Consider the following 25,079-nt stretch of genomic DNA (forward strand, 5'->3'; position numbering starts at 1 on the left):
ATGAGCAGACAGGAATCCAGATCAACCAAAATACAGGGGAGAACAGCCCTTTTTTGAGGAAAAAGACCATTGTCAGGGATATTTAACAGACTGTGGATCTGTAAGCCACCTTTAAGACCAAACATGGCAGAAAGACTTTACAAAAATCATTAAATAAATAATATGTAAGCGAGGTACTTACAAGTACTAGCCACCTAGGCCATTAAGTGAGGAAGATAAAAGGGCTTGGGGTGGCAAGTGGCTTACAGGTGCCCATCCATCTTAAGGCAAACAAAAAATGGGGATGGGAGCACCTCTTCTTACACAGTCACTTTCACAGAAACAACTGAGTACAGGATTTAAGATACGCTTGATATTTATTCTCAAAAAGAAATACCACAACCGTTAGATTTTATTTAAACAGAACAACAGTCTTACCACAGTGATACTGACGGCATCATCAAGCTGATGCATGATAACACTGATGACGGCAGAAGCCAGGAGAAGCATAATAAGGGGGTTTTTAAACTGCAGAATAAAATAATTTTTTTCAGAAACATTCAGAACAACAGTTAAGCATAACATGATTGCTAGTTTTGATACTTAAAAAGTGAGATGATTTATGTGACACATGTACGGACTGCACCTTTATACAGCTTAAGATACTGGAATTTCAGATGAATACCTGCTTTACTGGTGATGAGAAACGGACTGACAGTGTGGGCCAGGGAAAGTTTTCTGGTGGCAGCATGTTCTGATCAAACCTTTATGCTGATGATGGTCTTTGGCACGAGAGCTCAGACTGATGACAGCTCAGACACGAGAGCTCAGACTGACTCTTCTTCATAGCATGCTCTCCCAACTTAAGATAAAATGCTCACCCAACCTCTTTAAGAAGACTATTCCTCTTCTCCATGATGAGGTTTATCACTCCTCCCTCTTTCCATTACATGGGAATGGGATATCACTCCATTCACCATGTATATTGAACCTGTCCCAGAATGGCTAAAGACCCTACAAGAGAGCACAGAGACACTTACCTGAGAAATATACTTTTTCCACAGCGGCTCATCCTCACTGATATCAAATTCATTCCATCCATGGAAAGCTCGTCTATGACAAACTTCACAGTTTCTCAAGCCATTCTGAAGATCCGCCTACCGGAATGTACAAACATATAAAAATTCTGCACATGCCAAGCTAAGATTTTATTCTACTGTATTAAGAATACCAAAAACTACAGTGGTACCACTTATTAGCTGTCCTTGGAAAAAATGTTTGTCTTCAATCTAATTTCACAGATTAAAAATTCAGGAATCTGAACCCATCTATCAATCATCAGGGCAAAAAACTAAAAATAGTGCCTGAATAAAGATGTCATACCCAACAGATTAGAGACTTGTCAGTGACTGGCATGAATATAGCATGATTGCACACTCTCCTTACTCTTTCCATTTCCCTCCTTAATCTACATACAGAGTTCAATTTAAAGATCAATTTGATAACACTCCAATTTCCTATGACTTCCAAACACAGGTGTCTCAGCATATTAGTTTAATCCTAATTTAGATTCCTGACTTGCAGGGTATAAAACTCCAATTTGCCAGGTATCTGCACTGGAGTATCGTGACAAATTGGAACTTAATCTCATCATGAGGACTGTAATTATGCTCCATGCATCAAGGGAGCGTATGAGCACTGCAAACGAGTAGGGTTCTTGTCTACCACAGGTAATTCTCTATTTAATATCAGTTTGCATTACATCTGAATATATCCTACATTTCTCTAGCTCTGATATAAACCACACTATTGATTCAACTGAAGTATTTATTCAACTGGGTTATGTCTTCAAGATATGTCTTATTTTAAAATGCTAACATAGGAGTCATAATATAAAGCCTGCCAAGAAAGCAACAAAATACATAGTTTGATCAATTGATTATTCCTACTATTACTGCATGCAGAAAAATGGAAACCCTTAATTACGAATGCTTAAGTTTACAATATACCTTTGTCAGTGCACACTGTGTCAGCTTCGGCAAAGGCACTTTTAGTGACAGACTACTGCGTTGGAATGACCTGCCTGAAAAGTATATTGTTTCTTGTTGCTGTTCATAAAGCACACAAGGGTGCCCCTCCCAAAAGAAATTCCTACTAGAGGGGCTAACAGACATTTCATAAAATCTTAAACTATGCTTAATATATTTACATATAATAAACATGCTTATTTTCAATGTTGCCCAGAAAGCTAAAACATTAAAATCAAGATGCTGAGTAATTTCACTTTACAAATAGTATCATAGAGGTTGCATTTAGTGCTACTTAAAGAAGAAAGTAGTATTTAATAAGGGCTTGTGAAAGTAAAAGGTTATCCATTTGACTTAATTTAGCAAATACTAAAGTAAGCAAATAAAAGGTTTTATTTTGAACATTTATCCTCATTAAGTACCTGAAGAATGCTTGCAACTTCATTGACAGGTAATTCACTTGCTTTTTTGGAAGTCAGGACAGGAATCATTGTTTCACTTTCATCATTAGGCAGCTGTTGAAAACGTGCAACCTAAAAATCAAAGAGCTGAACGTATCACCAGCAGGCTACAAAAGATTAAACTTATGTTCTAGTTAAGCATTCCTTCATCGAGAAAAGCAGGTGTGTCCCAATTATCAGATTCTAACACATAATTTTTCTGCTCATTATCTTTAATGGCTAATGAAGGAAGAGAATGCAGCTCGCTATTTCTCTCACATACCACTCTTCCACCCCCACCCCTGCCCTGCTTTTCACACAAATATGAAACACAAACAAACCATCACAAGAAGAAAACTACAGCAATATGTAGATGTATTTAAGAACAGTTCCTAATTCTAAAATTAAGAGGTAGGACAAGTTCTTGCAGGACAAGCACATCAGTGCAGCATTCAACTACACTGCAAAATAGTGCATTTGTGAGAATCTTGTTCACTTAACACTGTCGTAAAGTGGAAAAGATTCTCAAAGATGCACCAGTGTGAACTGAGAATGAGCACCAAAAACAAAAACTGCCAAGATCCTATAGTATTTTATCACATGCCTAATTATCGTGCCAGCATTTGTTAAGAAATAGATAGCTCAGGAAACAGTGTCCTGAGCCAAGATACCAAATCTGCAAGTGATCTATGGGGCTGCAGAAATCTGTTCTCAAAAGTATTTGCATATCGTACGCATGAGAACTGGGTAAATATAATATTTTAACAGCACGGACTGAATTCTTAAACTCTGCAGCTCCCTTTTCCTCCAAATAAGCATGTCTTAATTTAAAAAAGCATTTCAAGACATATTTTAAACAGAATTTCAATCTCTATGTTCAGATCTCCAATAGGTAGTGGAGAAAATTAGCACTTTTTTCCAATCTAGGCAGCTTGCCTCATTAGGTTCATTTTAATCTTCCACCAAGTAGGATGCTATAGGGATACAGTTGCTATGCAGCACAAGCTTTCCCCAAAGAGGTTTGTGAAGACACTGACCAACAGAAAAGCTTCAATTAATTTCCTTGAAAGTGTGATGCTCAGACTAGCATCAACTTTAGTCCTCCTTAAGGTGCTTTAGTGTTCACCTCACCAGTAAGGCTCACGAGAAGTATCTAGAAATTGTGCCCCAATATCTGCTGATGACAGCATGCAGATCACAGAAACCTTATATCCTAACCTTTCTTCTACCAGGGAACTCAAGGCAGCCTTCACAGAGTTCCCAAGGAATTCTTCTACTTAGGTATAGACCAGACCCATATCTGCTTAGCTTCAGCAAGGCTGCTTTATTACGTTCCTTCTAACCATCTTTTAGGTATAAGACTAGTAATACTATGGCATTTATATACTTATTGTAAATGTTCAGAGTACTTCACATACAGTAGCAGTGACTAGATATGCAGAGTTCATTGCAGAGACAAGATCTGAGCTGTGGAGCTTCCTGATTTCAGCTCAGTCTCTTAGCCACCGTGGTACAGCAACTCCCACTAGATTTACATTTCTTTTGCCAGGTCTAGAAATTGACAATCCCCCTGTACCTTTGCTTCACATAAAACAGAATTCTTCCATGTAGGGTATATGAAGCAATATTTAGCAGACATTTCATTTCTGTGCAACTTTTTAAAAGTACAGAAAGATTCTCTGGAAACAATAAGGTGGTTGCTGAGATTCTGGAGGCAGTATATGAGGTACTAGTCCAGCAGGCAGCAGTTCTTCCCCATCTTGCCATCTGTGCCTTTGAGACCAACTGAAGGAGATGGGAAAGATAAGGAGCCATCGTGGCTTGCTGCAGGAATGGCCTACAGTGCTCTTATTAACCAGCAGAAGTTCTGCAATGCAGTAACTTTATTTCAAGCCATTCAACTAAGCCATTCAATCAAGTCAGTCAGTTTTATTATGTTTCTTACCAAAGTGTCTGTTTTACATGGGCTTTAGTTCTTCTGAATGCCACAGAGGCTCTTCAAAAGCTCTGATGACATCTACTGAACATTATGCACATATCCCATTGGATACTTAAAAAACAACACTCAAATCCATGAAGTGGTAGAACACACTTAAAAACAAAAGAGCTCTACAATATTATTTTATTGTTTATTAAATCTGTTTTTACACAGCCTTTGCATAAGAAGTTATACATATAATATATATAGTGGCCAGTGGCCACAACTGCATGGAAGAAAAGTAATTTACCCTATTAAACAGGACTACAGAGTAGTTAAAGAGATTGCCTGAGAACAGTAATCAAATTATGCATTTATTTTTAAAAAATGAAAATCAAAATGATACTCAAGTGGATGACTAAAATGAGCTTTGGCAAATCCCTATCTTCCAACTTAACCTAAAGATTATATAAAGCTAAATTAGCACAGAAATCCTTGGAGCAAAGTAGGATACAAAAATTTTAAACTATACAAAACAAGTATGGAACTCCACGAGAACTTATGTGGCTGGGGGGGGGGGAGAGAATACATCATTTTCTCCTCTATTCCCTTCACCATACTATTTCTTCCTTCCATCTTCCTGACAACCCCAATATTTTCACCTTTCTCTGCTTCTTTATCTTCTTCCCACCCATCCACCTACATTTTATCTGACCCAATCTTTGGCTATATTAATATTTATTTATTTACTTTATTTATAATCTGCCTTTCTACACAATGGGAACCCAAAGCAGTTTACATCATTCTCTTCTCCTCCATTTTATCCTCACAACACTATAAAGTAGGTTAGGTTGAGAGGGTGTGACAGTGTGAGCTTCCACAGCAGAGTGGGGAATCAAACCTGGGCCCCTTTACTGAAACTCTAACCACTACACCACACTGGCCTTCATGGGGTAGCTGCTGTTGAACAGTAGCAAGCAGCCAGGCCTGAATTAGTCATGCAAGTCACGTGGAAGCAAGTTACTCAGTAGGTGCTGCCAGGCCTGACCCCAATGAGTCCTCCCTGAGAGGCCAAAACAGCTGCTGCCTTTTTCTGATAGAAACCAGGGCTCAAAGGCTGTTATGGTTGGCCAAGCAATGGCCTCTGAGGGCATTAAAGCTGTAGGTGCTGCTCCTATAAGTGGAGAGAGTTGTCGTAGTTTTTTATAAAAAAAATCTCTTTCAGGTGTCCAATTTTTCTACAATCTTAAGGATTTTTTTCTGTTTTATCTGTTTATAGCTCAAATCTCTGGAATCAAATATCAGCCGATATATTCATGTTGAGAATTAGGTATATTGATAACCAATTAAGTAGATCAGCAGAAAGTATTTAGTGGCAAACATTCTAAAAGTCTGTATCAGCTCAAAAGTAATCCTTTATCTTAGGTATTTACACCCTGCTTTTCTCCCCAATGGGGGACCTAAAGTGGCTCAGCTCATATCATTATTCTCCCCTCCTCAATTTTATTTTCACAACAACCATCCAGAGGCATGTTAGGCTGAAAGAGTGGAATGGACCAAGGTTATCCAAAGAGTAGGGATTCAAACCTGGGCCATAGATCATAGACCAATACCCCAACTACTACACAATACTGCTCTCTTGTCCTGATAAGACTGCCTACTTAATAACCAGTGACAGAATTTTTGCCAGAACTGTATTTGCAGGATAATTTGTAGCAGCCAGTTTCACATAGCCAATATATATAATAACAAAGACCGCAGGATGTAGCCCAGTATCATCAGATCTCGAAAAATAAGCAGGGTCAGTACTTGGATGGGGGACCCCCATGGAAGACTCTGCAGAAGACAGCAATGACAAACCACCTCTGCTTCACCTTTGCCTTGAAAGCCCCTTGCTAGATTTGCCATGTCAGTTGCAACTTGACAGTACCTACATACATAATTATACTTTAAAAATCAGCATATTTAACCACTTGGAAAAATACTCATCAGGCTAACTACAGTAGCTAAATAACAGAATAGTTCCCATAATACAGTTAAGTTGCATCATAGTTTTATCCCTGTGTGGTTACTAATTTCTGCAACTAAATTAAGTTAGACATCAAATGAATCTGTAATCTGCAGTTACCAAATGTCAGTTTCATTTGTAAAGGTGACCCAACTGTTACTGTATATAAAATAACAATCCCATTTTAGTTCTGATCTCCATTCAAGACTGCTAGTTGTGTATCAAGAGACTCATCCAACTATTTCAGTGAAGCCCAAATGAGTTATGTAATGCAGATGCCCACCTACAAGGAGTGTGTGCACTTAAGCCTGCATCTGCACATGAATCTCCCCTGGAGGAACAAAACAATTTTCTCTGAACGATGTTTGTGCTTCATTTAACATATAAATCTATTTGATAGAGGCAGAAGAATTTTGAGGAAGAGGCTGAAATTACTAGACAATAAAACTGTCTGGACACTTTCACGACGTCACTTAAAAATGAAGATCCAGCTATCTGCCGATCTACATTCACCAAAGAGACTTTTAAAAACCTGCTTTACCAAGCTGGGAAAAAAATCAGACAAGACAGATGAATTTCTAAAATGTCCAGCCACTTCAATGTCAATACTAAAAGTGTTCATGACAACCAGTTCAGTTGGATTCTAAAATAGGCTGGGTGTATGAAACGAAGCCTTGCTGGAGGCTCTATAGTGACAGGATAAGATAAAATCTTTAAAAATGTAAGGTGCATTGTCAAAACTGTTATAGAACAAAAAATTGCTTGTTTGTCAAATATGCTACATGAAGTATTCCTTAAAATTTTGCCCTCTCATAATACAACACTTTTGAAGGGAGATAGCCCAAAGGCAAAGTATGCAATATCTCTATCATATTTAAACAACAGCAGCAGCAGCAGCAGCAGCAGCAGCAGCATTTATTGTATGTGGCCAAAGGCCATTACAATTTGTCATGCAGACATAAATAGAGCATTTTATAAGTCAAATCTAAATAGCAAAATATCCTCTGTTTTGGGCTTAAAAGACTTAGTTCCAGAAAGAGCCTCGATTCTCGCAGGACACTGATATGCAGGACAAAATAATTCATAGATCTGCACAAACAGTAAGTCTGTGGGCTACTATCTGTTTTTGATCTACTGATGTCTGAAATTAGTACACAAAGCCTAGCATACTATACAACTATCCAATAAATAAAAAGAGCTATCATTAGAAACAGATGAGTAATTTTCATTTAAGTGCTATTTTACTGACTCAATGTCATTTTTGCACTGGTGCTTCTGTGCAGAGTGATCTCTGTATATTGTTCATAACAATAAGAATTAAGTAAAGTCAGAGATTTCTCCTTGGGCAACAGAACCTACCTTTCAATCACTCTAAGCAACTGCCTGAACTATACAGTAAAGTTCAGCTTCCAGAGGAAAATCCTAGCATGGCCTCACAAGCCCTTTGCACCAAGTTTATCTTTGTAACCTCCCCTTCGCTAATATTCAGCACAGCAGTAAGTGGAAGGATGCCCAGCAGAGGTGCTGATTAATAGCAGCCTTGGGCTGTAAAAGTGTATCCTATACCTCATTTAACGAGTTATAATATCCATTGTGGTATGCCACGGTATTTAAACAAAGCTCTCCAAAACAGGCCTTAGTGATGAGGTTAAATACCACCTAAAGCGACAACTTATTATTTGCAAACTGGCTCTTGTGCAACTGGATATGCTCCATTACCAAGAACTCTATTGCTAGCACAGAGTTTTTTAAAAGCCTCAGATTTAGAATAAAAAAGATCTTTAATGTAAGCAAAGTTCATACCAAGATTATTACAGTAGCAGATCTGGTCCAAAGTAGTGCTAAAAGACACCGAGTTCCTTATATATTTGTATCATATTCATTTCACATTAAAAGAGAGATCCTCAGAAAAAAGCACTACAATGTAGAATGGATGGTTACATATATAGGTGGCCATAATTTCTCATAAATAAAATCTTTTATATGAAACAGGTATCCAAAAGGAAAAAAAGAACCCTTCTAGAAAATCTTCGGCATGTCTACTCAATCCTACCAAATTCAGTGGGACTTGCTCTCAAGTGATTAAGTATAGGATACTGCAACATTAGAAATTTAGAACGCATCCTTATTTGCAAAATCAACCCAAGAGTGCAAACTGGGTCCATTTAGCATTATGGAAGCCTAGCAAGAAAAAAAGTAATCAACGAAGAATCAGCTCACTGATTAATGTGAAGAATACACTTTCCAATGTATAAATTATTCCCATGTGAACACTTCCAATTAATGCAGAAATTAGAACACTGCAAAACCATGACACACTATAAACTATTTCCTTCTCTTCAGAATTTTCAACTAAAAGAAGATTAACACTGCAATCCTAAGAAGAGTTACTCCAGTCTAAGCCCATTGATAGTGTGGAGTAACTTCTCAGGATTGTACTGTAAACTAAGGAGTAACAGAATACGACTTTAGTAGAAGGCTTACTCTGACTAGTAATCAAGTACTCCAACAGAAACCAATATATTTGCAAAATTTCTCAGCACTGGAACCTTGGTTACACATTACGTTTTGATCCAGAAAATAAAACTCAATAACCACGTAAGAGTCACCTTTTTTTCAATACCAGCTTGAACAAAAGAGAGTTATAATAAACCAATAACACAGGACTGATCTGTTCTGAGAATGTACAGTTCCTGGGTTTTTTTAAAATGGAATCCAGACATTCAAATAGTAAGACTGCACAATGCCACTGAAGAAACAAAATGCTATTTTAGGGAAAGCACAACATGTAAGAAAGAATAGGTGAAGTTGCACAACAGAGATCCACTAACATAAAAAAAAAACTTTTCAGCACTATGGAAAGGGTCTCTGAAACAAGTCAATGCAATGAGAAAGCAGATTGCTTTTTTAAAAAAGCAGTTCTCTCCCCTCTCCCCCCCCCCCCAACACACACCACTAAACCTGCAATTACTTGCAAGATATTTACCTTCATTTTCCATCGAAACCGCACTTGGGTTGATAGCTATAAAGACTTTAGTGACAGCAACAGCAGCCCTGGGGCTTGGACTGAGAAGGAAAGTATGGAGGGATCCCTATATTCAAGCAGTTGCTTTGCTCCCACTGCCCGCACATACAGCAACATCTGTGAGGAAAAAGATGGGGAAGCGCTAGCAAGGGGGAAAAGGAAAGAAAAATAGAATACAAAAGAATGCCACCAATTTCTTGTATTTTGCCACTTTCTAACACTACTGCATTAAAGCCAACCCGATAGAGTGTGTGCCCCCCATCCCATCTCTCAGCATTTAAAAATTGTAACCCATCAGCTCCATAACCAGACAAGAGGGAGATTCGACCCAGAAACCACCAGGCTTGCCTGCAAAACAGAGAACGGGGGAGGGGGGCATTTACACGGAGGGACTCACAACCCTCCCATCTCTTTCCAGAGCGGTGATCCAAACTGACCCGCACCTTGTCTCGACGGCTCTTCTCCCCATCCTGCTGCCTCCCTCCTAACATCCCGGCGCCTGTTGCTATGGCACACCCCAGACACGCACTCGCATACATGGAGGCTGGGGGGAGCACCTCAGAGACGAGGAAGAGAGGCGAAATAAATCTGAGAAACACCAGAAGGAGACAGGAGCGGGGGGGGGAGAAAAGAAGGTGACGCGGCACTGCGGGGACCCTCGCGGGGGATGCCTCGGGGAAATGGGCAAGCGGACCCTCAGGAGAAGGGGGCATCTCTCCTTGTTCCGCCACTGAGGGGGCGCCTTCTTCCCACCAAGCCTCGAACAGACCCACCTTTTGTGGGCACAGCGCCCTCCCCGAATCCCCCCTTACCAAGCTAGGCGCCCTTCCCGCTTCCAGGCGCCTTCTTCTCCCCTCAGCCCTCCTCACTTCCTGGGCTGCGACTCCTCGCCTCAGCAGCAGGGGAGCCCCGAACGGCCCGCACACATCCTCCTCCTCCTCCTCCTCGCCCGCCGCGTTCCGTGTCAGGCGCACTCTTCTCCCAGCGTTTCTCCCAGCGCCTAATTCACTTCCGCAGCCAACAGTGGGAAAGGAACGGAAGGGCCTAAGCCGGGAGAGGAGGGGAGGAGAACGCGAGGAGGGAGCAAGGCGAGCCGGCGGAGATGCGCGCATGCGCCCTGGGCTGGAGGTGCCGGCGAAAACAGGCGCTGCCAGGCCGGCCTGACGGGGCAGCTTTTTGGCGCTTGGCTATGGCGACGCTGGCGGCCTCTTCGCGGCCTCTCCGCCCACCTTGTGCCGCGCCAGAGCCGGCTAGTTGTGTTGGAGGGACGAAGAGAGGGCTCGGCTTTGATCAGGGCGGAGGGTATGGCGGAAGGCACGGCTTGCCAGCTGCAGGTTGGGACATTCCTGGAGGGGGGGGGGAACCTTGGAGGGCGGGGGTTGGGGAGGGACCTTAGTGGAGTATAATGCCAAAGAATCCACCTACCAAAGCAACCATTTTCTCGGGGGGGAGGGGGAATCCAGGGAATCTCCAGGTAGCACCTGGAGGTTGGCAACCCCAGCAAAACCTACAGACCCTTGGGCTACAAGTGCACTGTAAGGCGCATCTGATAGGAGTGCCCTCACTTCATAGTCACTCCTCCCCCATAAACCTCCAACCCAGAAGAAAACCGTACACTTCTCCATAGGAGATTAGATGAATTCCAGGTGGCTTCCAAAGTGTCACTTAAAAAATAAAAGAATATTCCTTTCTTGCGGGGCGGGGGAGTCATCAAAGCCTTGGAAAGAACAAAAAAGATGTTCTTTTTAATTATTTCTGAATACCACAAGCCTATGAACTCCTGAAAGGCAGACTTCACAGGCTGCTGGGGGGGAGGTGGGTTGACGGACAGTTCATCCAGCACTTCTGTAAAGCGCTGAAATAATGAAAAACTGTCCTTATGTCACAGAAACACATCACCACCCATGCTGTGTTTGAAGTATTTCCAGCCCACACCCAGTGATTTATTTGAAGAGACATAATCTGCCTGGTCAAACCCCAAAGCTCAGCATAATCCAGCAATGTGACCCCAAACACTGGTCAGACAGACATTCAGCGTGCCTTCCAGACGTGTATTTTTTTTAAAGGCACATGAGCTCAGTACATGCATCCATTGTAGCATATACTGTTCCCAATTATGAAGCACACCTTAAGTTTATCCATCTTGCTGGCAGAACGCTGGCTCATTTCTTATGTTTCAAGTCCAATAATTTTGCTACAATTTTGAAGTTATCAAAATTGTCATTTTGAAATTAAATTTCTGTAGCATATAAAACATATTTCTATAAAAGAAAGGAGAAAAGGCACTTTCTGCAAAAAGTGGGATAAAATCTGGAAAAATATGGTGGCCTATCCATCTTCAATGTTAACAGTTGTCACCCTGAATCGCAATTATCCTTAAAAGCATTACATTTCATGCATTTTCTTATTTGAATGTTAGATTCAGGCCTGAAAGTTTAACAATATAACCCAACAACAGCCAATTATTATTATGTTTTTGACACACAAGACAGAATCATAGAAGTTAGCTTTTCACAGCCTGTGATTCTCATAGTACATCCAGTAATTGGGGCATGTAGTCATTTTTTCTAGCCTTATATTCAGTGTAGGTTCCCACTCAAGTCTGTAATTAACTGATCAATGTGAGTGAGAACTAGAAAGTTTAAAACTAAGCCCAGAAGCATCTATTAAATTGTATTCAAAACTACACAAAAATCATGCCATAATAACAGCTTGAGTAATTCTGATGCCACTGAAGTGTTTTCTTGCTACTGCAGATTAAGGGCTATTTTGTACATTCGCTTCTGCCACATCATATAAAATGTACTAAACTCCATTTCTGGCACACTGTAAATATGCAGCAGAAAGTGGAAGCACAAGCGCATTTGGACATCCCTTTCTTGTAATTATTCTGATATTTGTCTTGGGAATGATCATTGTGCTTATACTTGACACAGACTTAAATACCAAGCACACTATGCTATGATCGCTTTCCTTCAAACTTCCAGTGCATATCATACAAGAGAATTGTACCCCTTTCAAAGACAGGGGGGGGGATCACAGAGGCTTGATGCATCTAACTCAGCTCACTTCTGTCCTCAGATTCCACAAGAGTTTAAAAATAACCTTATCTCCCAATCACTAACAGGGAGGGAGGAGTAGAGGACATTATAAAAAAACCCTGCAGCTCACTCACTCACTCACTCACTCACTCACTCACTCACACACACACACACACACACACAATTCAGAGCAAGAAGTATTAATACAGACTAAAACTAGCAGCCACAGTGCTACCAACATTTAAACAGGTTGAAAGCCCAACAAGGACATCAGAAAGATTGGATAATACATGTCCAAAGCACTTTCAAAGTTCTTCTTACACATTCGCTCAGTAATACAACAGTCTTCTATGGTAGTTTATTAGTATCCCTACATTGTAGGTGAGGCTGACAAAATAGTGGATCGCCAAAGTCCTTTTCTTGAGTTCACGGCAGGGGTGGCATTTGAAACAGGGATTCTCAATACGTAAGTCTGATTTAGTCACTACCCCGTACCAATATCTTTGGGGGGAAATGTAATAAAATTGTATTTTACACTGGATACTTCAGTTGTATTGAAGACCCAAGTCCCACTTTCTAGCTCCAGAGAGTTCATTTAGAAATCCATATAGCCATTAATACAAAGTGATACACAGGTCAGTACGTAGAAACTCCAGCCTCCGAGCAAGAGCACATTAGTCCTCTTTCAGTAGCACTAGAACTTTGACCCCATTCTCAGCACAAGAACTGCCAATGACACGGCTGCATCAGTGCTGCTCCTTTGCCAACACAACTGTTTTACAGAATGGACTTGCTTCACTGTAACAGGAAGGCAAAGCAATGTCAACAATCCCTAAAATTTCAGTTGCCACAGGAAAATATCTTGGGATTCCATTGACCCAGTCAGTTTAAAGCTAAACTTGGCTTAAAACTAGGATATGTAGCCTGTTTGTTAACCATAAATTCTACTGCTAAGATTTGTTGTGACATGTGAATTCACAAATCAAAGTTTGTTGAATATTACTGCCTGGCAGGACACAAGGACCGTGACACAGGGAAGAGATCAGATATCAGTATCCAATTGAATTGTTTTTTCTGTTTTTTAATCCACCTTGAGTCTCATTGAGAAAGATGGGCTATAAATGAATAAATAAAAATATCCTCTCTGCCGGGAAGTAGAGAAGCAGGAAAAAAGATAAACTGTGATTTGTTTTTCCTGGTAGACTACACAAGCTGCAGTAGACCCATCACATCTGAATACAACCTCAAAAGCCTGTCAGAGCCAATATTGGTACATAGATGCTGTAAAAAAAAGTTCAAGGTGTGCTTAAGACATAGCCAGCAATAGAGTACAAGAAAGGGCATGACCAAGAATCTGGCAAGAGAACAAGTTGGAATAGTCTTTCAAATGGAATTGTTTATAACAATCAGATATTGATACCCAATATCTTCTTTCTGTTGCTGTATTTGCTAGCAACCTTTTGCATTCTTGGTGTAGCATGCCAGAGAGTGATGGTGCTTATAGGATTGAGAGATAAGCATGTAAAGCCCCAGACAAGTTTGATTGTTCCAGCTGTGCTGCAGACAATGAAAACTGATTTAAATGCAGTTGGATTTATAGACAGAAGTTGCTGAACTGGGCGGGGGGGGGGGGGTTATAAAAGGAATTTTATACCTCTATTGAGTTTTGTAAGCCCTCAAGTAATTTATATGTTTAATACCTTTTCACTAAGCTGAAAAGAAACTCTAGCTATGATACTGTGATAGACAAGTTAGGGGAGTTCTATATACCAAGGAGATTAGCATGGAAAACATTTCAAAACAAGACAAAATTAATCAGAAGCCTTTCAGACTTCATTGCCAATCTGCAAATTCATTACTTTAGAGAACTTGCCAAGTCCTTAATAAAAAAAAATCCTAGAAGATCATAATTATAAAAGGAAAAGCATATTGCTAGAAATTCCAAATCGCGCTTTGGCAAAGGCAAATAAGTGAGTCATCCATAAGACACTGGACTTCCTGGAAGGAATGCTTTCTACTGAGGCTGTGGCTGGTTGGCAGGGATCCTTTCTGAACTCATCTATGGATAAATCTAAACCTTAGATCTTAATGCTAATCTCAAAATCAGAACAAGGTTGCTACAATCGTGGAGATTCCCAACCTATGCAAAATAATGCAGCTTTGTAAATTAACTGAAAGACTACCTTCTTCCAAAAAGCACGTGTTCCAGGAAGCACGGAATGTATAGAACAACTGATTGCCAGTTAAGGAAAAATAGGAAAACTAAGTGAGATGGTGGAAACAGGCCTGCATAAGTCTGATAGATTCCTGGAAGGACAGATGTGGGAAGAGCTGAAGTTTCCAATAGTTCTCCCCTCTCCCAGCCTCCAGCTTGTTCCTCTAACAGGTATGTGGGTAGCCTTGTAGCAGTCAATGAAGCAACAAAATGGGTCCCCTTACAAAGCAGGCTATTTCATACCATGAGCAACTCCCATGCAGAAAAAAGACCCTCCCCCCTTCACAGGGAGAACCTAAATAGGAATATGTGTATCTCCACATGTTGCCATGTAACACTCGTAGCATGGGATAAGACCACAGGGCAAATACTGAGACTTGGGTCAATTAAACTGAAAGGAAGCAGGTAGTTTGCCTATAGCCCGAAGTGGGAAGAGAAACCAAAGCTCCCTCCCTTCTTTTCTTGAACCAGAATAACAGACGATCAACCAGTCTTCAAACTGAGCCTGAAAGATTTATGGGTGATTCCCCTCTCCATCCCCAATTTCTTTCTCTTTGTGCCCAGGAGAAGCACAGCAACATCATCTTCCTATTCCATGTTATGGATACACTAAAATAGTGACACCTTTAAGACTAACCAACTTTATTGTAGCATAAGCTTTCGAGAGACACAGCTCTCTTTGTCAGGTGATAGCTTCTGATGAAGAGCATCTGACAGAGCTGTGGCTCTTATGCTACAATAAAATTGGTTAGTCTTAAAGGTGCTACTGGACTCTCTACTATTCTGCTACTATGGACTAACACACCTAACTCCTCTGGAACTAAAGTAGTGATACTCCTTCAGTGGCTCTGGAGCAACATATGGCTCTTTAGAGCACCATTCGGTGTACCTGCCCCACTTTCCAGGAAAGTGGGCAAGACCATTCCCTGTGGGGCTTGTGACTGACAGATGGCTCAACCTTTGCAACTGCAGGAAAACTGGAGGATGGGTAAGCTGCTAAACTTTCCTGAGCTGTAGGCCTCATACGAGGGATGGAAGTAAAAGGCTAATGTTCTCCAGCACCCCCACCCGCACCCTTCTCTGAAGCCTCTGGTTATAATTATATATTTAATATCAGTAGTTATTTTGTGTATGTGTTTGGTGGGGTGGGATGCAGTTATACAGTAGTCAGTGGCTCTTTAGATTAATGCTAATTGCAAACGGAGTGGACATGGAGTGGGAACAACTTTACTAAAACATTGTGGTTCAGGTTCCGCTTGTATTCTCAGAAAAGGAATATCTGTCTGTAGCCACCTAAGAAAAACTCAGTAAGTTAGTAGACCACAGTTTCCTACATTCATCCAGTAAAGTCATTTCCAGTTGTGTAACCAGCAGTGGCATGACCACTGTGTCAACGGATACTCTAGGATTTGTGACTTTCTATCAGTTACCAAGCTCCTTGGATCAGGACTGTGGAGAAACAGCTTTCCCCTCTGTGATATTTTCCTGATCTCCAATGGCTCTAGCAGCTATATGCCTCATTGGATTAACCTACTTGCACTACACCTGCATCCCATCAGAACACATTGTTTCCTCAGTGAGTAGGTTTGCCAGGGGCTGGAGATCTCCTAGAATTACAACTGGTCGCTAGACTACAGAGATCAGTTCCCCTCGAGGAGATGGCTGCTTCGGAGGATGGACTCTATGGCATTGTACCTCACCGAGACCTCTCCCTCTCCCCAAAACCTGCCCTTCCCAGGCTCCATCCCTCCCAAATCTCCAGGAATTTTCCAATCCAAAGTTGGCAACCCTACTTGAAGCAAATTACATTTCTCGCAGATTTGATCTGGTGAGTAGAACTGGGGAAATTAAAACATTTAGTTAGGCACCAAGTGATCTCTTAGGATAAGGTACAGTCATTCTATCAACATGGTCAACTGGCTTATCCACCTCATGATTGTACAATGCTGAATATTTGAGACAAATATTTTGGACACCCAATGAAGTATAGATGAATGGCAGCTTAGACTGAGACCCTCCCCCCATTTTATCATGCTAACAAGTCTAACGTTTTTATTTATTAATTATTTTATTGAAGCAGGTAATACACCTTTATGAGGTGATACTAATGTCAGCAATAGTAAGATTCAGGTAGGATTCCTGTGAATTCTTTTAATCAATTGTTAACTGTATTACAAATAGCAAATTAGTCTGCAAAGCAGTAATTTTCCAGTCTTTGTCTCCCAACAGAATAATTAAAATAAGAGTGTGTGGTGATTAATTCCTAATTGGCATATGAAAGACTGAACAGCAAATCTTTAAGCCTCTTGTAGGAGCTCTTTTCAAAGAAAATCTACAAATGCCAACGGGAATTTTAAAATCCTTTTGATAAGAAAGTATACTAGTAACATTTACAGTATTTTGTAAATGTATCTTAGTATAGCTGAAGAAACTGTCTCCAATTCAAAATGAACCATTTCAATGTATTCCATAGGTTCTGGGAGTAGGGGAATGGATTATTTCTTGATATCTTTCACTGGAACAAAGTTGAGAGACTATTCGATTGCAAGTACTATCTACTAAGAAAGAAGTGCATCACAAGAGAAGTTGCATGACCAAAAGGGGGGCTTCTGAAGGCCCAGAAATAAGATACTAGTAGCAAAAATATGCATTGTGTGTATATCTATCCTAATGGCCACAAACTAAGAGGTATGGGGAGAAATGCAACATATGGACTAGTGTCACCTGTCTGTACTGTGATGCCGTTTCGTGACCGGAGAATGCCATTATGGCAAAAGTGCCACTGCTTGCAGGAACCTTATAGCTGTTGTCAGGGGTCATTTCGTAGAAAAAGAGCTGGAGGAACTCATAGCATAACTCATTAGCATACGCCACGCCCCTTGACATCGCAGGAAATGTGTCATTAACGTAACTGATTTGCATATGCCACACACCCTGACATCACCTATCCTGGCTGTTTTGGACCCAATCCTGGCCATTCGGGGCCGAAATTGGGCCCAAAATGGTCAGGATAGGGCCGCTGCTAAACAGGAGAGTGATCCACCACCCATTAGAGGCCCAATCCAGGACGAAATGGGCCCAAAATGGCCAAGAGTCAGGTGGGCAGGGCCACCTGACATGTGACCTCTTTGGGGAACTGCCAGAACTGCGTTCCTGCGCGTTCCCCCTCGAAATGAGCCCTGGATGTTGTTCATATATTATTGTTATTGTTATTTATTGTCTGCCTTTCTCACTGAGATCCAATGCAGATTACACATTGCAAGTGAAAATACAATATAAGCAACAGCTAGGACATTCACTGAGCAAAGTACAATAATGAACAAATGTTTGGACTTTCAGTGAAAGAGATATAGTAGGATATGGTAGCAGAAAGTTTGGAAAACAAGCATAAAGCCAATCACAGAGATGAAATCTTTCTGAAACAAAGCATAACTAATTTATATGGCATGTTTAGCAGGATGGAAACTCCCTAGAAGGCACATGTTTACATTACCCAACAGACAGTACCTAACAGAGTAACATATAGTCCCTGTCACTACTAGGGTTGCCAGGTCCAAGTTGGGAAATTCCTGGAGATCTGGGGGGTGAAACCTGGAGAAACCTGGAGAAGGTGGGGTTTGGGGAGGGAAAGGACCTTGTCATGGCATAATTCCATACAGTCCACTGCCCAGAGTAGCCATTTTCTCCAGGTGAACTGATCTCTGTGGCCTGGAGACCAGTTGCAATTCTGGGAGATCTCCAGCCACTACCTGGAGGCTGGCAGCCCTAGTCACTACCAAGGTATCTCTCTGAACTATTTCTTACAACACAGCATTATCATCTAAGTAGACATTACAATTCCCAACTTCTACCCAGACTGTAAAAGTATAAACACAGAAGTGTGAATTGGCTGCAGTTACCAGAGAGTCCTCCAGCAGAGCAAGAATTGTCCATATTTTGGGGGGTTATGTGGTACTAGACTATATTATCCATCAGAAAAACTCTTGTTAAAGGTCATTTAAGAAGTTTACTATTTTGCACATAGATATGCAAAGCTGATGAATGATTAACACTGGCTTTAAATTCTTTGATGTTGGGAGATAAGATTTCTGTTTATCCACAGTGGGCTTCATAATGGCAATGTTCGCTTATCACAAGCTTACCAGCCTCCAGGTGGGACTTGGAGCTGTTCCAGAATTACAAATGATCTCTAGACTACAGAGCTCCCTGGAGGAAATGATAGTGGACTCTATGGAATCACGTCCACACTGAGCTCCGCTCTCTCCTTAAACTCCATCCTCCCTCCAGGGACATTCAAAGTCAGGGTTGGCGCCCTAATTATTAGTGTGCTGGCTGGAACCACAAAAGCCTTAACTAGTCAAGTCAAATCTTTCATGGTATTTCAACCATCACCACCTAGTATAAACACAGAATCATTGACCCAAATGATCCTAAGGATGGCATATACAAGAGATCCAATAATTCAGTGTTCTGAAATTTCTTACAAAAATTCTTCACTTGATTATTTGAAGGTTATATATTACAAGAGTTAAATGTTGTGTCTTAAATAAAAACATAGCTGGTAGCATAACGAAGCCATTATTCACAACGTAAGAATGTAAGCAAAGCCTGCTGATGAGACAAGTGCTCCATCTAGTCCAGAATACTGTTTCACACTGTGGTCCACCAGTTGCCCTGAAGGTTGGGTTGCCAACCTCCAGGTGGGGCCTAGAGCGCTCCCAGATCTCCAGACTACAGATATTCACTTCTGTGGAGAAAATGACTGCTTTGGAGGGTAGAATCTATGATATTATGCCCCACTGAGGTCCCTCCCCATGCTTTACCTCCAAATCCCCAGAATTTCCCAACCCTGCCTAGAGAGCCAAACAAACGGCATAGAGGCTAAGGCCTCCCCCTGATGCTGATTCCGAGTACTGGTATTCAGAAGTTTGCTGTATATGAAGGTTCCCTTTAGTCCCCATGACTAGTAGCCATGGATGGACCCCTTCATGAATCTGACTAACCCCATTTTAAAGCCATCTGTGTTCATGACCATGATTACATCTATGGACGATTAGCAGAAGATGAGGACTTCCATTTGGGGGGTGATGGTGGTAAATCAGAGTCTCCAGCACAATGAGACCCTTCACAACACTGAAGGGTACATTCTAGCATTCACCCAAAACTGTATGGTTTAACTACAGTTTTGGGTTAATGCTAGAGTGTCACCCAGTTTGATGACATCATTTCCTTGTTGCACTGGAAATGATGTCATTGCACCAGAGATGCAAATCATGCCATCCATTTCATCTGAGCATTTCCTCCTGCCACCCAGCTGAGCAGCAGCAGGCAATGAGAGGTCGGGGAAGGAGATGCAGGCAACCCTAATGGATAGTAGTGAGTTCTATAGTTTAATTATTTGTTAAGTAAAGTAGTATTTCTTTTTGTACGTCCTGAATCTATTTCCCAACTATTTAATCTGATGCCCCAAGATCTACTATTATGAAGAGAGGGAGACCCCCTCTACCCCATGCATAATTTCACAAACCTCTGTCATGCCTCTCCTTATCTGTCTTTTTTTCTAGATTGAAAACGTCCAGATTCCCCAGCCTTTCCTCATGGGGGAAGTGCTACAACCCCTTACTCATCTTGGTTGTCCTCTTTTGTACTTTTTCCTGCTCTGCAATATCCTTTTTGAGATATAGTGATCAAAACTGCACATAATATTCCAAGTGAAGTCACACTATAGCTTACAATTACAGTTATTTTTAATCCCTTTCCTAATAGGTCCTAGCATGAAGCTTGCTTTCCACCACTGCTGCACACTGCAACAAAGTTTTATTGAGCTTTCTACTACAACTTCAAGGGTTTTTTTTATTTACTTCATTTATGCCCCTGCATTTCCCCACAAGGGGGACCGAAAGCAGTTTACATTGTTCTGTTTTCTCTCCCACTTTATCTTCACAACAACCCTGTGGGGTGGTTTAGGTTGAGGTAGAGTGGGGATTTTAACCTGGGTCTCCCAGATCCTAGTCTGACGCTCTAACCACCACACCATGGCCATTTCCACATAAAACGTCCGCGCAAAACACCCAGATAACAGCGCCTTCCTGGTGCGATTTCGCGCGAGAAGCTGCTGTCTTCCGGGTCTTTCACGCGATGTTCCGCAGGCAGGTAAGATGTATGAAAACGGCCCCCATGAGCTCTCCTTTAATCTCAATCTCAGCAAGTTCAAATGCTTTTTTTAGTCAAAGTACAAAACATGCTTTTTTTGTTTTGTTTTCTAGAAACAAAGTGGATGGTCTGTGCTTTGAATTGTTAAGCACATTCCTTGAGAACTCAGCACTTGAGCACAGCTTTTTTTAAACAATACACTTTACTTCAGATTTCACAAATGGCACAAGTTATTAGTCAAATGGCTTTGGATCTTACAGTAAGTGGTCTTTATTCTTGTGGAAATAAATGGAGCACTTGAAGTGTTTTTCATTTTCCCATAATGTTAGAGTCAAATTAAATCCAAAGGAAAATCACACCAAAGTTACTTGCTGGACCAAAGCTACATAAAGTCATTCTACTTTTAGAATGAGACGGACTCTGTACTAGTTAGCGAACCATTTGCTATTCACCAGGATCTTCTATAGACCAAGGTACTGCAGAAAACACTTATTCCCCTGAAAAAGGCCTACCACCAGCTTAGTAAGAACTTCCAGTACAAAAAACCCTTACACACTGGTTAAGAAAGAAAGAACTGAAGCAAACCTAAAAGGCTTTTCTTGGGCCTTGGAGATGGAGCTTTACTGTCAGTGAAGATTTTAACTTACTTTAATGCAAAGGCTTCTGCCAGACTACCTGGTAGCCAGTCTAGCTCTTTGGAAGAAGTTGCATTTTGACTTCATTCATCCAAGAGAGACTATTCTACGGTTTAGTCAAGGTGACATGACTAAGAATGTGTTGGTCAGAAAAGCAAAGTAACCCATCCCTTGCAAGTTTGTCACAGAGGCTACAGTATAGGCACAGAAATAAAGCATGAGAAGAGCTTCTGTTCTAGTCTTCTCTTAATGTTTCAACCACATCAGTTGTGAAAAAGTAGTACATAAAATTTTCTCTGATGTCTTAAGTAACGGACTAATGTCAGTCACTCAAACTGTACTATAACAAAATGAAAGCCTTAACGCGATTTTCGGAAATTTTTGCTGATCTTGAACTTGGGCTATGAATGTGATCCTATGCACCTGGAAATAAATCATAGTAAGACTTATTTATTGAGAAATAAGTCCCACATTTTAAATGTGGCCTACTATCAGGTGCATACAATTGCAGTCCAAGTTCAGCACCTGCTAACAAGCATCAGATTGTATCATTAGGCTGGATTAATATGTGCTCCTTGCAGCACGTTTCAGCTGTTCTTCCATTAATGCCATGCACATAAGAATAACAGAAAGGCAGCTTTAAATGTACAGGTTTCTGAGCTGGTTGGTAGCTATACAAGAAGACTGATTTACAATCATGTTTCAGCTTTTGTGTGCTATACAATGCACACATGACTGGTCAAACCATACATACCCATAGGAGTTTCTCACGTCATCTTCATGGCCTTATTCCCACGCAAACAGTAATTGCTGCATGAAATTATTGCCCAAGCAACAAAAGCAGTTCTAGATTTTTGTATGGCATAACAGTATCACTTTTCCACACCAACCCCACCGGCATCATTTTGTAAACCTATTAAAATTCTGCAGCAAAAACATTGTTCTGTACACAACTATGAAAAACATCCTACTAGAGAAACAGCTGTGCAATAAAAGAAAAATAACTTTCCAGTTCAAATTCAGGTCTCCAAGTAATAACTCTGAAAGAAAACTTACCAAGTGCAAAAAGTGTATTCCCTGAACTAGGTCTAAAGTTAATGTCTACAATGTCAGGACTTCCAATCTCGAGCACATCAGAATTCAGATCCCAGGCTTTAACCAGCATAAAGTGCCTTCACAACTGAAGTACAGCCAACAAGTTTACACCAAAGAATGGCCTGAAGGCCATGATGTAGTTCTGGTTACTGCAGAAGGGAAACCGGTTTTGTAAACTACTAGGGAGAGAGAGGTCACCTGGGAGATTTATCTAAACCAGTTATGGAAGTTCAGAAAGTAAGCATCCCCCAATCTGAACTATTTTGCTTTTAGTATTGTGGCTGACTTTAAGTCAAATAAGTCGATATAATGTTTCATTTCCTTGTACTGGGCACTGGCATAGAGACAATTTTGCAGATCTGCACAGGCCTCCTAAAATGAAAAGGGTTTGGTTTTTTTTTTTTTTACAGAGTATACTGGTATTTGCATTTAGTGTGTGACTTGAAGTTCCTTTTCTTGACTAAATGCCAAGTCAAGATAAGAGCTTTCTATTTCCCTTAAGATCCACAAAAACTATTATGTAAGCAACTGTGTTCTCTCCAGCTATTTTTTGCTGGCTCGATGTTTTAAAATGGTGGTTTCAACAATGGCCGTTTCCACACGGTTCCCCACTGCTCATAACAACCTGGAATATCACGAAAAAAACGTGACATCGCGCAAATCTCACACAAGAAAACGCGATCTTCCGTGTTTTTTTCGCGATATTCCGGGTTGTTACGAGCAGCGGGGAGCGTGTGGAAACGGCCAATAAATGTGTATCAATGTTAGAATGTAGCAATTGTTGCCAAGTAGGCCCCCTCCCCTGCTTTGAAGCCTGCTATGAACTGTGCTAAAGTTTCCTGCGTCGCTGTTTTACTGCTACACCCAAAGACTGCTGTGCACGTGTGTGTATTCTGATACACATGTCAGTTTCCTGCCTGCGTGTCAATTACCCTGCTGCAATAGACTGTGTAGTTTACTGACTCCATGTTTGGATAACTGCACAAAGGACTCTCTTTCTGGGCAGCCCTGCCCTGACCTGTATCTGGACTTCCAAGTGTGTGTTTGGACTCTGTTACAAGTGTGCCCCGTGCCTGCATTGCCATCTGCCACAGACCGTGCCTGTTCCCTGCTTTGGACTGTGTTTTAAAGTGTTGTTCCCCCTGCCTCCATGGAAGCCTGCCTCATATGGGCCCAAGCCGCTGCTAGCAGCCGGGCGCCTGCCGGGGAAACCTCCAGCGAGCCTGGCTAGGCGCTCCCTGGTCAGGTCCCGCCTGGAGCCTCCCGCGAGCCGGCCCCCGAGCTTGCCCTCGCTACTGGGCAGCCTGCTATCCAGCCCCAGCTATGCCCAGCCGGCATCCATGTTCTCAGGCAGCCAGAAGACCCTGGGAAGAAGACTGCTTTGAGAAGCCATTTCGGTGAAGCGGGCACACCACGTCCGCAGCGAGAGCCCCTCGCCCTGCTCTGCATATCTTAGGAGCCGCCCCGGAGAAGGAACTAAGTGCCGACCATCCCAAGCACTTAAAGAATGCATCTCAAAGAAACCTCCGCATTCCAGAAGCTGATGACATCAGGACAAGCCCTGTCCGCTGGAACATCCTTTCAGCCCACTTGGATTTCCCCCTCCCTCTTTTGTCCCCTCTTCCTGAGGTGTCACTTATCACAATCTGATTACCAAAGTGGCCCATCCAAGCCATTCAGTAGCCCATTAGACCCTTTGTTTTAATCTGTGAGAACCACCAAGTACAGCACCAGCCCCAGGGTACGTTTTGGGGTATTTAAGCTGGTCTCCCAGACCACTCGGGGCCTCGGCCATTCCCTATCCAGACCTCCTTGCTGTCCGTCTGTGGTTCCAGTGCTGGCACTGGGCCACCCTCGCTGCCGTGTCTCTGCTTCGCTCCAGGATAAGTGAGTATTCCCCCTATCATTGTTGGGAACCAGCTAATGCGAACGTCTCTGTATTTCCTACTCTGTATTTCCTAGATCTTGTGTGTTCCTTGTATGATTGTGCAAGCTAGGCTTACGCTACACTCAATACACGTGTTTGAACCTTACTCCTTGTCTGCCTCTTTTTCACTAGAGTGTCTGGGATCGGGACCTCCGTAAACATAGGTTATGATCCTCGCTTAATATTAATAGTTACAGACTGCTATAGCTAATTCCCCATTATAATAAAGAGCAGTTCTGGTAACAGTTTACTGGTGGAGAATGCGGGCATAACCCAGTTCGTGTGAATGCACGTGAGTCGACACGCGTGTCTTCAGCGAACTGACTTAGAGGAAAATTTTCCAGACCTCAGTGTAAAGAGCGCAATTTAGCTCAGGGAATTAAAAGTGTGAGTGTGTGTGGCTCTAGCGAGCATTTCCTATCTTGTGGGTTGGCTTTTCCCCCATTTCCTCCTTCAGCCAGCTTTGGACTACTTGCCTTTTGTGGTGCACCGCGAGGCCCTCCAGCCGTTATAACCGGTGTACTGTGGGTGAGGACCTCTGAACTGGTGAAGTTCCTGGCCACTTTCCGGGCCGCCTAAACGCGTCTATGTGGGTGGGATCCCAGAAGTAGGCTTT

General features: G+C 41.7%; 1 protein-coding gene across 6 annotated transcripts in view; it reads right to left on the reverse strand.

Annotated features, from left to right (window-relative positions):
• ATP2C1 (ATPase secretory pathway Ca2+ transporting 1) overlaps positions 1-25,079 on the reverse strand; it is an 85,774-nt gene that overhangs the window by 47,490 nt on the left and 13,205 nt on the right. The window contains exons 1-5 of one of the 6 annotated variants that reach the window (XM_054991730.1): positions 10,210-10,293; positions 9,359-9,514; positions 2,429-2,539; positions 1,020-1,136; positions 418-507 (exon numbers count right to left, since the gene is read on the reverse strand). In XM_054991730.1, the coding sequence (XP_054847705.1) occupies positions 418-507; positions 1,020-1,136; positions 2,429-2,539; positions 9,359-9,364 (324 nt within the window). In that variant the 5' untranslated portion in view covers positions 9,365-9,514; positions 10,210-10,293. Of the gene's footprint in view, positions 1-417; positions 508-1,019; positions 1,137-2,428; positions 2,540-9,358; positions 9,533-9,840; positions 9,923-10,209; positions 10,495-22,497; positions 22,602-25,079 lie in introns of those variants that run through there. The other 5 variants (XM_054991731.1, XM_054991733.1, XM_054991728.1 and 2 more) reach the window with 5 other exon arrangements.

Source organism: Eublepharis macularius, chromosome 11 (genome assembly GCF_028583425.1).
Source record: "Eublepharis macularius isolate TG4126 chromosome 11, MPM_Emac_v1.0, whole genome shotgun sequence".
NCBI classification, from domain to species: Eukaryota; Metazoa; Chordata; class Lepidosauria; order Squamata; family Eublepharidae; genus Eublepharis; species Eublepharis macularius.